Source organism: Ammospiza nelsoni, chromosome 2 (assembly GCF_027579445.1).
Source record: "Ammospiza nelsoni isolate bAmmNel1 chromosome 2, bAmmNel1.pri, whole genome shotgun sequence".
NCBI classification, from domain to species: domain Eukaryota; kingdom Metazoa; phylum Chordata; class Aves; order Passeriformes; family Passerellidae; genus Ammospiza; species Ammospiza nelsoni.
In genome coordinates this window covers 119260775-119274008 of record NC_080634.1, presented here as the reverse complement: position 1 = coordinate 119274008, position 13234 = coordinate 119260775, and the positions used below count along the sequence as shown (strand labels likewise).

General features: G+C 46.1%; 1 protein-coding gene across 3 annotated transcripts in view; it reads right to left on the bottom strand.

Annotated features, from left to right (window-relative positions):
• Nucleotides 1-13234, bottom strand: part of RCAN1 (regulator of calcineurin 1) — a 51520-nt gene that overhangs the window by 6196 nt on the left and 32090 nt on the right. For 2 of the 3 annotated variants that reach the window (XM_059493582.1, XM_059493579.1), the window contains exons 1-2: nucleotides 5281-5473; nucleotides 1577-1750 (exon numbers count right to left, since the gene is read on the bottom strand). In XM_059493582.1, coding sequence (XP_059349565.1) covers nucleotides 1577-1750; nucleotides 5281-5367 — 261 coding nt within the window. In that variant the 5' untranslated portion in view covers nucleotides 5368-5473. Of the gene's footprint in view, nucleotides 1-1576; nucleotides 1751-5280; nucleotides 5474-13234 lie in introns of those variants that run through there. The other variant, XM_059493580.1, reaches the window with a different exon arrangement.

Below are 13234 nucleotides of genomic sequence, written 5' to 3'. Positions count from 1 at the left end.
CCCTGCATTCCTGAATGCCCAAATCCCTGAATTCCTGCATCCCTCAGTGCCAGCATTCCTGACTCCCCGAATGCCTGCACCCCCGCACCCCTCAATTCCCACATCCCTCAATCCCTGCATCCCCTCATCCCGGGGCTGTCGTGCCCTGCCCGGCACTCAGGGTGGCAGCACCAGCCAGGACACAGCTCTGACCCACCGGGATGCTCTTCCCTAAAAACCCAAACCCTTCCAAACCTCCAGGACACAGCTCTGACCCACCGGGATGCTCTTCCCTAAAACCCAAACCATTCCAAACCTCCAGGACACAGCTCTGACCCACTGAAATGTTCTTCCCTAAAAACCCAAACCCTCCCACACCTCCAGGACACAGCTCTGACCCACCGGGATGCTCTTCCCTAAAAACCCAAACCCTTCCAAACCTCCAGGACACAGCTCTGACCCACTGAAATGTTCTTCCCTAAAAACCCAAACCCTCCCACACCTCCAGGACACAGCTCTGACCCACCGAAATGTTCTTCCCTAAAACCCAAAGCTCTGCCCTCCCACACCTCCAGCAGGACAGGGCCTCTAAGGCCTTGTGGCAAATGGTGCCGGGAGCCATCCTCAAAAGTGGGAGTGGAGGGAATTCCAGCAGGGACAAAAATAACCTGGATCATGGGGGTGTCCAACACTTCTGGATTCATTTTCCCACTCGATTTTCAGAGGGAAAAGCAGCTGGAAAAGCAGCTGGGAAAGCAGCCTGATGCCAGAGCCTGAGTTTGGGCAGGAGCAGAGAGCAGGGAGCTCCAGAGCTGCTCTGGTGGAGATCCCCAAGACTGGGATGGGCACGGAGAGCCTGGAATGGGCAGCTCCAGAGCCCTGGAATGGGCACAGAGAGCCTGGAATGGGCAGCTCCAGAGCCCTGGAATGGGCAGCTCCAACATTAAATGTGGAGCTCCAAGACTGGCATGTGCACCTCCAGCCTGGAATGTGCAGCTGTGAGCCTGGAATGAGCATCTCTCAGCCTGGCATGGGCATCTCTCAGCCTGGCATGGGCATCTCTCAGCCTGGCATGGGCATCTCCACACTCTGGATCCCTCAGGGACTCCCTGGGTGCTGGCAGAACCCACCCAGCCTCCCCCAGCCCTTTAAATTCTTGGAATATTCTCATTCACATCCAAGGTTATAAAAAAAAAATGGGAAGTATCAACAGCCTCCAAATGTGTGGAGCTCTGGAACAAGCCTGGATTCTCTAATTCATCTGACAAAAAATGACCACGAAGGAATTCTGGGATGCTGGGATAATAAATTCTTTGAAACAATTCCCAGATTTCCAGAAACTTGGGAGAAACTCTACAAAAGAAAGCAAATGACTTAAGAAGACCAAGAAGAAACATGCACAAAACCCAGTGTAAAAAAAGGGTTCAGTTCCCAAAATTCCCATCATCTTTCCAACCCTTTTATCCCAATCCCAAAATTTAACCCCAAAATTGGGGTTTTCCAAACACCAGCTTGGAAAAAGAAATCCTCCACATCAGCTGGAGGATTTGTGGCAGTCAGAACAAGGAAAGCTTTAATCCCAAGCAGCTTTTTTTACCTGAGCAAAATAGAGTCTGAGCTCTTTTCCAAGGAATTCTGTCTTGTCCAGCTGGATCCTGGCATCTGCTGCAGACAAAGGGTTGCTGAAGTTTATTCTCACTCTTTTGAAGCTCTTAAAATACTGGAAGGTGAGGTCCCTGTCATAGGGGCGGAACAGGGACTCAAACTTGGCCTGCAGAGGAGAAAATCAGTATTAAACACTAAAAAAGGAATTAATTCTAAATGAGAAGTTATTAATAAGGGCAAATTACCACTCTTGAATGTTGATTATTGTAACAGCTTTGTTTATTTTCCTTTTTCTTTCTAGAATGAAGTTGTCTACCTTATCCCTGACTTCTCTGTATCCTCAAAATACATCAATAATAATAATAAATAATAATAATAAATGATGTTATCACTTATTATCTTATTATCATAAATTAATGTTGGACAAGACACTCTAATTTAGCTACAGAAGATATCGAAATGTTTCTTAGAAAATTAATACCCAAAAACCTTGAAAAAAAAAACTCTGCCAAGCCTTTGCCCAGATGTGCAAACTTCAAAGGAACCACCACAAGTTTTCATAGAGAAACATGAAAAAAATCCTGATTTTCCAGCTAAATGTGATTTTCTGCAGTGACTCAGCACCAAGAATGAGGTCCATGAACATCTCCTGCTATTCTGAATTTAATTTATGAAAGTGCTTCCACCGTCCCTGCAGGATCCCAGAGACACAGGAGGAGGCTCTGGAGCTGCCAGGCCCTTCCCAAGGCTTTTATTCCAATGGATTCAAATTGGGGGAATTTCCAGCTATTTTCTCTCCCTAAAAGCTTCCCAGAAACTCAGGATAAAGCCACAATAAACATTATTCCATTGAGGGATTTTTACTACAGTATTTTGAATTAGTAGGGGGAAAAAAAGCAGGGAAATTATATAAGAAGGCAGAAATTAATTCAGAATTTCATTTTCCTCCCCGAGAAGCTGCACTTCACACACTCACCACAACTGGGTATAAAATCATTCCATTTTAAAGAGATTTTAAAATCAGAGCTGTTCTGCTTCTGCAACTTCTTCAGAATGAGCTCTGAAATAGGAGCAGGACCCTCCCCACACTGAGCTGGTGTTTGGGAGCCTCAAAATACATCTTTGGTATATCTCAAAGGTGAGACAGAACCATGGAAAATACACCCAAAAATTCCATTTCCAACTTCTCATTCTCTATTTAAAGACAGAAATCTTTTTTCTTAATTTTAATTTATTTAAATATGTGATTACAGAGATCAGAAATATCACTTTATCACTGTGACACAAAAAAAAAGTTATTTTTGTCCTTAAGGTATCTTAGCAGTAACAGCTCACTGTATCGGGACTGATAAGTATTTTATATTCTTTAATATTTACATTATTATTTATTTTATATTGCAAATCAGCTAAATACAGACCCAAGAGGATTTCTTATAGTATTACCAGGAAAAAAAAGCCCAGGAGAATCACATGGATTACAAATTCGTGGATCTTGCTGCCAAAATCAGTGAAGGAACAGCAGCATGGAGCAGCTCTGAACTCCCACACAAACTGAGGCTGCTGTGCTATTTATTCATTTATTCATTTATTCACTTATTTATTCCAAGTATTCCATCAAAAACAACCTCTGCTTCCAAAACCCATTGCAGGGAAATAAAATCTCTGGCAAAAATATTTCATAATAAATTATTAAGAATATTTACTGAGGAGGGTTCTTGATGGGAAGTTTTGAATCCCAGCATGAGGGAGCTCAAAGCTGTGCCCTGCCCTTTTCTCCAAAATCAGAATTAGACAATCCCAGAATCACAAGGCTGGGAGAGACCTTCAGGATCGCTGAGTCCAACCTGTTCTGAACCTCAACTAAACCCTGGCACTAAACCCAGGCCTTGTCAAACACACCCAGGGATGGGGACTCCACCAACCCTGAGCAGCCATTCCAGAACTGATGAAATATTTGCTGAAAATTCAGAATACACCACACAGTCCAAGGAGTCTGGAGGGAAACTTGAGACAATTTTCCCAACCACAGAGAGCTGAAACGGAATAATTCCCAGAGTTGGAATCATTCCCATCAGAGCAGCCTGCTGCACACTCTCCAAGACTTTTATGGCAAACTGTCCCTGTCATATTTTCTGAAAAATCCTCTTTGCTCAGGATTTCTTCTCCTGGGAAGCTGAGAACCCTCAGAGAAAAAGGAAAACAATATTGTCTCCTTTGCTTCTCCTGTGTTCTGTGGTTGGAAATTGTTTATGCAACATGAGAATTGTTTTTACTCAATAACCAATCACCATCTGGCTGTGCTGGGACTGAGGAGTCAGCCACGAGTTTTTAATTAGTATTTTGTTACGCCTTCTGTCTGCATCCTTTCTCCATTATTTAGTACGGTTTTAGTATAGCATTCTTTAATGTAATAGAATATAATGGAATATAATGGAATGGAATATAATGGAGTATAATAGAACTAATATAACAGAATATAACAGAATTAATACAATAGAATTAATATAATAACAAATCAGCCTTCCAAGAACGTGGATTCAGATTCTCAATTGCCCCTCTGTCCTGGGACCCAGCAAACACCACAGCAAACTGCAATTTCCCTCTTGTTAATTGTCTGTATCCTTTCTCTGTTCTTTAGTATAGTTTTAGTATAGCATTCTTTAATAGAATATAATGGAATGGAACAGAATGGAATATAATGTAATGTAATAGAATATAATAGAACTAATATAATAGAATTACTACAATATAATAGAATTAATAGAATAGAATAGAATTAATATAATATAATATAATATAATATAATATAATATAATATAATATAATAATTAATCAGCCTTCTAAGAATGTGGATTCAGATTCTCAATTCCCCCTCTGACCTGGGACCCAGCAAACACCACAGCAAACTGCAATTTCCCTCTTGTTAAGCCTTTGTCTCTATCCTTTTTCTGTTCTTTAGTATAGTATTAGTATAGCATTCTTTAATACAATGGAATATAACATAATGGAATGGAATAGAATATAATGGAATGGAATAGAATATAATGGAATGTAATGGAATATAATGGAATTTAATATAATTAATATAATAGAATATAATTAATATAATATAATATAATAATAAATCAGCCTTCTAAGAACGTGGAGCCAGATTCTCAATTCCCCCTCTGACCTGGGACTCAGCAAACTGCAATCCTTTCTCTGTTCTTTAGTATAGTTTTAGTATAGCATTCTTTAATATAATAGAATGTAAGAGAATGGAATGGAATAGAATGGAACGGAATATAATGGAGTTTAATAGAATTAATATAATAGAATTAATTAATATAATAGAATTAATATAATATAATAATAAATCAGACTTCTAAGAACACAGAGCCAGACTCTCAATTCTCCTCCGTCCTGGGACTCGGCACACACCACAGCAAACTGCAATCCTTTCTCTGTTCTTTAGTATAGTTTTAGTATAGCATTCTTTAATATAATAGAATGTAATATAATGGAACGGAATAGAATGGAACGGAATATAATGGAATTTAATAGAATTAATATAATAGAATTAATATAATAATAAATCAGCCTTCTAAGAACACGGAGCCAGACTCTCAATCCTCCTCCGTCCTGGGACTCGGCACACACCACAGCAAACCCCTCCGGAGCGGCGCTGCCAGAGGAACCCCAAGAACCCGAACGTACCCTGCTTTCCGGCTGGGTGAAGAGCTGCCCGTCGGGCAGGCAGGCGATGAGCGAGCCGAAGCTGTAGTGGAAGTTTCGGAAATGCATTTTCGGGGCGGCCCCGCAGCCGCTCGGGAGCCGCCGCTCGCCGCGCTTATAAAGCGCAGCCAAGGCGAGCGGAGCCAGCCCGGCCCCCGGTGACAAAAAGCTCTCCGAGCATCCCGTGGGTGACAGCGAATTCCTGAGCATGCTTGGGAACAAAATGTAAGCGGCGCTGGAAAGAGGTGACGTCAGTAATTAGTCAGCTTCCCCCTGCTAATTACCGGGAGCATGGAAAATGCGGCTGAGCCGAGCGGGGCAGCTGCCGCCGCCTCTTGCAGCATAGTTTCCACTGGCAGTAATTCCAGGCAGCTCCGCTCCGCGCATGGAAAATGTTCCTGCCTTGGCAGGATGCTCCAGGAGCGGGCTGGGGAGAGGGCAGCAGGGAAAATGTCTGGTTCTGGTGCTCTGGGGATGGGACAGAAATCCCTCAGCTCCTTCTTGTTCCACTCAAGAGCCACAGGTGGAAACATCACCCTGTGTTAAAGGGAAATGTTCCTGCCTTGGCAGAATGCTCTGGGCTGGGGAGAGGGCAGCAGGGAAAATGTCTGATTCTGGTGCTCTGGGGATGGGACAGGGATCCCTCAGCTCCTTCTTGTCCCACTCAAGAGCCACAGGTGGAAATGCTCTGGCAATGGGGAGAAGGCAGCAGGGAAAATGCCCAGTTCTGATGCTCTGTGGATGGGACACAAATCCCTCAGCTCCTTCTTGTTCCATTCAAGAGCCACAGGTGGAAACATCACCCTGTGTTAAAGGGAAATGTTCCTGCCTTGGCAGAATGCTCTGGGAATGGCCTGGGGAGAGGGCAGCAGGGAAAATGTCTGGTTCTCATCCTCTAGAGATGGAACAAAAATCCCTCAGCTCAGTTCTTGTTCCACCAAACAGTCACAGGTGGAAACATCACCCTGTGTTAAAGGGAAATGTTCCTGCCTCAGTAGAACACTCCAGGAATGGGCTGGGGAGAGGCAGCAGGGAAAATGTCTGGTTCTGATGCTCTGGGGATGGGACAGAAATCCCTGAACTCAGTTCTTGTTCCACTCAAGAGCCACAGGTGGAAACATCACCCTGTGTTAAAGGGAAATGTTCCTGCCTTGGCAGAATGGGCTGGGGAGAGGGCAACAGGGAAAATGCTCAATTCTGATTCTCTGGGGATGGGGAACAAATCCCCCAGATTGGTTCTTGTGCCACCAAAGAGCCACAGGTGGAAACGCTCTGGGAATAGGGAGAGGGCAGCAGGGAAAATGCTCAATTCTGATGCTCTGGGGACGGGACAGAAATCCCTCAGCTCATTCTTGTTCCACTCAAGAGCCACAGGTGGAAACATTCTAGAAATGGGCTGCACTGAAGGCAGCAGGAAAAAAGCCTAATTCTGATTCTCTGGGGATGGGACACAAATCTCTGAGCTCAGTTCTTGTTCCACCAAACAGTCACAGGTGGAAACATCACCCTGTGTTAAAGGAAAATGGTTCTTCCTCAGCAGAATGCTCTGGGGAGAAGGCAGCAGGAAAATGCCTCATTCTGATTCTCTGGGGGTGAGAAACAAACCCTTCAGCTCAGCTCTTGTTTCACTCAATAACCACAGGTGGAACCATCATAGCCCTGTGTTAAACCAGAATGATCTAAAAGCACTTAAAATTTTGTCTGTCTTGTAACTTTGGAGCTGCAGTGCATGGGAGAGTTTCAGATTGCTTGTGAAAGCTTCAGTTTAAACTTTATTAATTAATTGAAATGGTGATGAGCTTTTTTCAGTGGTTCTTCCTTAAAAAAAAATAAACACACAAAGCAAAAAGACTCCCACCCCCCTCACAAGAAATCCACAAGAAAAGACCACAAAAAGCTGTGTTGTGTGCTGCTTTTTGGGAAATGCTTGGGGATTCAGGTGTCCCAGAAAATGTCAGGAATTCGGGGAATGGGCTGGGCAGAAGGCAGTAGGAAAATTCTCAATTCTGATCCTCTGGGGATGGGAAACAAATCCCTGAGCTCAGTTCTTGTTCCACCAAACAGCCACAGGTGGAAATGCAGAGACGGATTTGGGGAAATATTTTCCTGCCATCACAAGGAGGATTCGTTTGGAAGCTTCTTCAAAGCAGCTCTGTGCATTAATTACAGCTCTTGCCTTATTAAACACCTTCCCAGCCCCACGGAGCAGGGAGGGTTTCTCAGGGGTTGCTTTGTGCCTCTTTTTCCTACCAAAGCCTGTCAGGGTTCTACCAGAACCTGAGACACAGCAGGATGGAGCAGCTGTGCAACCTGAATTCTGACATTTTCTGGGGCACCTGAATCCCAAAGCCTTTCCCAAAAAGCAGCAGAGAACACAGGTTTTTGTGGGGGTTTTCCGGTCTTTTCTTGTGGATTTTTTTTGTGTGTGTTTGTTGGTTTTTTTTGTTTTTTTTAAAGCAAGAACCTCTAAAAAAAGCTCATCACCACTTCAAATAATTAATGAAGTTTACACTGAAGCTTTCACAAGTTATTTGAAACTCTCCCATGCACTGCAGCTCCAAAATTACAACACAGTCAAAGCCTTAAATGCCTTCAGTTCATTCTGGTTTAACACAGGGCTATGACAGAAGCACCAAGTTCTAATGAATACCTGCAAACAATGCACAGTGCTAGGTTTAAAACCTGATTTCATCACTATTTAACTACACAAAACTTTTCACACGAAGATTATTCTCCATTTTTAGGGGGTCGACTTGCTAAATCCCCATTTAAAGTCAAACCCTCTGCTGTTCTTAGGTTACCTCGGTGTAAAAGTTAGCACAGCATGAAAAGAATACTTCATACAAATTTTTAGAACCTTTTCTTGGAAGGCATCACTAAAAAACCCCAGGATCACTGCATTGGAAAAGCACTTCAGGACTATCAAATCTCACCTGGGCCTGAATCATCACCCACCTTGTCCCCAGCCCTGAGTGCCACATCCAGAAATTCCTGCAGGGGATGGGGACCCCAAACCCCCCTGGGCAGCCCCTGCCAGGCCTGAGCTCCTTTTGTGGGCAGAATGGGATGAACTCCACCAGTGAGGATGGGATGAGCGATCCCACACAGAAATTCAGGATTCGCAGAGCCCAGAAAACGACACCGAGCACATCCCAAACCCTGTCCCTGCCCTGGAATTTCTGTCAGGTCCCCTCAGCCCTCTGGATGTGGAAGGAGCAGGTGTGACTGCACAGAGCAGAGGTCAGGATGCTCACCTGGAAAGAATGGCCGTGACTCACCTGAGCACAACCAGGCTGCCACGCGCCAGGGAACTGCAGCTCCTGAGAAGAAAGCAGGGCAGGTTCCTGCTCCAGGCTGGCACAGCCTGGGCTCACTGCAGCACCTCCGGGGACATTTCTGTCCCTGAGGAGTAAAACAGTAAAAATCTCTCTGGTTCCATGCTCAAGGCCAGCTGGGCATTGCTGAGAGCCAGGGAAAATGACTGCAGAAACCACCCCAAAATCAGAACTTTGTCAGCTAATTCAGGACTGGAGCCTGCCTAGGAACAAACCAAGCGGGGCTGAGAAATGCAACACCTCACAAAAGAATCTTTTCACAGCGTTCTCCAGATTTAAAAGAAACATTTAAGTCCTACTGGCACACACAATGTTTTTAATCTGGCTTTTTAAAACCCCAAAGAATCACTTGTATAATGCTGCACTTTGTCACTGTCATCATGGTTCATTGACGTGGCTGTGCACCAAATCATAGAATCACAAAAAGGACCTGAAAGCCCACCCAGTGCCAGCCCTGCCATGGCAGGGACACCTCCCACTGTCCCCAGTGCCCAGCCTGGCCTTGGGCACTGCCAGGGATGCAGGGGTGGAATTCCATGCCAGCCCTGCCCACCCTGCCAGGGAACAATTCCCAATTCCCAATATCTAATCCAGCCCTGGCCTCCTCCAGCTCAGGCCAGGTCTCTGTATACTAAATAAACCTCTTTGAATCATTAATGCTAAACTCAAGCACTTTGTCAAAAGGAAAAGCCCCAATTCCCACTGCCCCTGGGGCAGGAAGAGCTGTTTGGGGCAGTGGAGCCCTGAGATGATGTGGAAACCACGAGGCCAAGTTACAAAAGGCCCAGTGCCCAAGCTGAGGGCTGCAATGTTCCCTCTGGGACCCACAGCAAACAACCCTGCCTGGGACAGGAACATTGCAACACCTCAGCAGTCCTGGATGGGATGTTCTGATATTATCAGAGGGCAGCTTTTCTGGAGACAGAACAAGGGCAAAATCAGCAGCCCAGGGAGGAGCTGGAGCTGCTGCAGAGCCCAGAGGAGGCTCCAGGATGGGCAGAGGGATGGAGCAGCTCTGCTGGCAGGAAAGGCTGGCACAGCTGGCATTGCTCACCTGCACAGGAGAAGCTTTGGGCTGAGCTCAGGGTGGCCTTGCAGGGCCTGGAGGAGCCCCAGGAAAGCTGGAGAGAGACAATTGCCAGGGGATGCAGGGACAGCACACAGGGAATGGCTGCCAGTGCCAGAGGGCAGGGCTGGGTGGGATCCTGGCAATGAGGAATTGTTCCCTGGCATGGAAATGAGGGACTGGAATGGATCCCTGGCAGTGCCCAAGGCCAGGCTGGGCACTGGGGACAGTGGGAGGTGTCCCTGCCATGGCAGGGGTGGCACTGGGTGCACTTTGAGGTCCTTCCCACCCATTCCATTCCATTCCATTCCATTCCATTCCATTCCATTCCATTCCATTCCATTCCATTCCATTCCATGGCTCCCTGGTGCTGCTGCGCTTTGGGAATGAAGGCAAAGGCTCAGAGCAGAGGGACAGGACAGCAGGGGCAGCTCCACCTCCTCAGCTTTCACCTTTCCCCTGCAAGCTGCACATTCCAGGCCTCACATTCTGGAAGTTGAGTTCTAGAATTGCACACAAGGTGCTCAATCAGAACCTGAAGTGCTCCCAAACACCAAGAGCACCTGAGAGATCCTCCAGCACTGCCCAAGGACAGAAATGTGACAGAGACCTTTTCCAGGGGCTGGAAGGACAATCAGACAGTCCAATACATGTATGAAATAGTGGCAACACAGAAGGACTGAATGCCATAATTAGCTCCCCAACTTCATCTCCACATGCAGTGGAACAGGCAAGGCACAGAATTGAAGGAAGTGAGGCCACAGAAGCAGAAATCAGGCAAAAGTCACCAAAAGTGACTTTTAATAACTCCAACAGCAAAGTGAAGGGAAATGAACGTGAACTTAAACATGCTGGGAATTCTCTAAGTTGACAGAATTACCCCCAAGAGCCACAAACCAGAACACCCCAGTGCATTCTCCCTCCTCCCTGCAGGTTTTCCAGCTGCCCTTGGAGGTGCTCTGTGTGTAATCCCTGCCCTCCCACTCCAGCCCTGCTGCTCTTTTCCTACCAACACCCAGCTTCTATTCCTGTTCCATGTTCATTATCTGCCTCAGCCCTTCCTCAGCACAGGGATAAACATCTTCAAGTTATCTACAATGAAAATCACACTGCTTTCATTTTCCTGGCACAGCCTTACTCTCATTTTACTGGCTAAAAATAATCCACATTCCCAACCACTCCCTTGCTCCCAACAAAAATAAAATACCCCCCAAACAAAAATCATAAATTCCCAGACTGGTTTGGGTTGGGAGAGACCTTAAAATTCATCCAGTGCCACCCCTGCCATGGCAGGGACAGCTCCCACTGCCCCAGGCTGCTGCAGCCCCAGTGTCCAGCCTGGAACTGAACATGCCAGGGGTGCAGGGGCAGCCCCAGCTGCTCTGGGCACCCTGTGCCAGGCCCTCACTGCCCTCAGAGTAAAGAATTTCTTCCAAAAATTTCTGTAACATTAATACTGGGTGATAATTCTGCCTCCCTTGTCCTCCCTGTGTTTGTGACCTGGGTGTGCTTGGCATTGGAAAAATTTACAGGGCTAAGTCAGAGGCTTGAGTGGGTGTGGAGCTATGCCAGGCACGGCCGGTGCCAGGCTGCCAGGGCTCAGGCTGCTGCAGGAATCTGGGGAGAAAACTGTCCTAAAGCAGGACTGGTCTGTTTTACCTCATGAGAAATCCTGTCAGACCTGCAGCAAGAAATCCTGCCCAGGTTTCTGTGGAGAGCCTGCTTCAAGCATGGCTTAAAGAAAGAGGCCATGAAGGTATACAGCTGATGGGAAAGTAAAGGGCAGCTGTAAAGCAGCAGTTCCCAGGCTGGATTTTGTAAATAACTAGGTTCTCAGACACCTTTTCTATAAACAGCAGGATTCTCAGACAGTCTTCCTATAACAGGCAAAACATTCTGTCCTTGTTGGGCTCTCTGGGAACAGATAGCTGCTCTGGGAACAGATATGAAGGTTTTGAGAACTTTTCATATCACAGTGAGAACGCTGGTCCTGTTTTCAATAAACAAACCACAGGTGTTGTAAAACAAAAAGAGGGGTTAGAGTTTTCTCTGTAACCTATCGTGAGCTCGGATTTTGCAATATGCATGAAGTTAATTAACACTGTTATATAAAGTGGCTGATTTGATCAATAAATCGGAGTTGATGCTGATCAACAACAAGATGGGTCGTCTCCCTTCGCTTTCGACGGGTTTCCTTTCAGACAGAGCAGCTGGGGCTGCCCCTGCATCCCTGGCAGTGCCCAGGCCAGGCTGGAGCAGCCTGGCACAGTGGAAGGTGTCCCTGCCATCTTTAAGGTCCCTTCCAACTGAAACCATTCTGTAATTCTGTGACAACTTCTGCTTTGTGGTTATAAAGAGCTGTGGTTTAAAGTTACATATTCCAGGTTGTATTTTCTGCATTCCTCAGGAAGGTTCAGTGAAATAAATCCATTCCTCCAGCAGGGAAATCGTCTGCACAAACCAATTTGTTAACCAGCTCACAAGTCTGAGGGATCTCAGGATGACCTGCACTGATTTACAGCAAAGGAGTCACAGCACAGCAAGGCCACAAAGGGGTTTCCCAGTGCCAGGATGCCCTGCTGGAGCCAAGGAATGCCCACATCGGTGGGAAAGGGGCACGGCAGCTCCTGTGCCCAGCAAGCACCAGGGCTCAGTGCGGCACAGCCCTCGGTGCCCAACGTTTGTGCAGTCTGAGCAGCTGGGAGGAGCTGAATCCATGGAATGGGGCACAAGGGACTGCTGGGGGTCATCCCTGAGCTCCACTGCGGCATCAGCTGAGACAACTGGAAAATGGCAAAGCCCAGCTACAGCCAGCAGCAGGCAAAGGTTTCTCTGGTTCAGAGAAAAAAAAAAACTTTAAAAACTTATAAAAACTTTCCAGCACGTTGCTAAAGCTCACAGATAACTGTTCCAACCAATCACTAAAAGCACACAAACACCTGCTGCACACAATGCCTGCTTGACTGCTTTTTATTAACACACAAAACTCCATTATTAAGTTTAAAACCTTCTACTGTCTTTTTAAGCATATTTTTCTGCAGTCTGAAGGTCTGTCTTAGCCAAGCCTAAAACTGAAGCTATTGCTTCATGTCCTTGCTGCACTGTTGTAACTTTTCTACTTTCAGACTCTGCAGTTAGCTCTGAGTTCTCTGCTCTTTGTGTTTCTGTCAGGATGTGAATTTCTGTCAGGATGTGAATTTCTGTCAGAACGTGAATTGCTTTCACAGCTCGCTCAAACTCTTCTTACCTTTGCTGTGTTCCCCAAACCTGCCTGGGCTCCACCCAATTATCTGAGTGCTCCTCTCAAAGGAGGAGCCCCTGGTTCTAAAACTGCAGCACTGGGAAATCCTGAGATCTTTTCAGAATAAAGACTGTCAGAAATATCTATCAGAGCATTAATTCAGCACAGTTAGCACTGGCTAATGGTACCAGAGATATTTACTGCAAAGGATAAACTCAGCTGACAAGAAAAAATTGAAAACCACATGTGTGGGGTGCAGTGGCACCTCTGGTTTAGGCTTCCAGCTATTCCAGA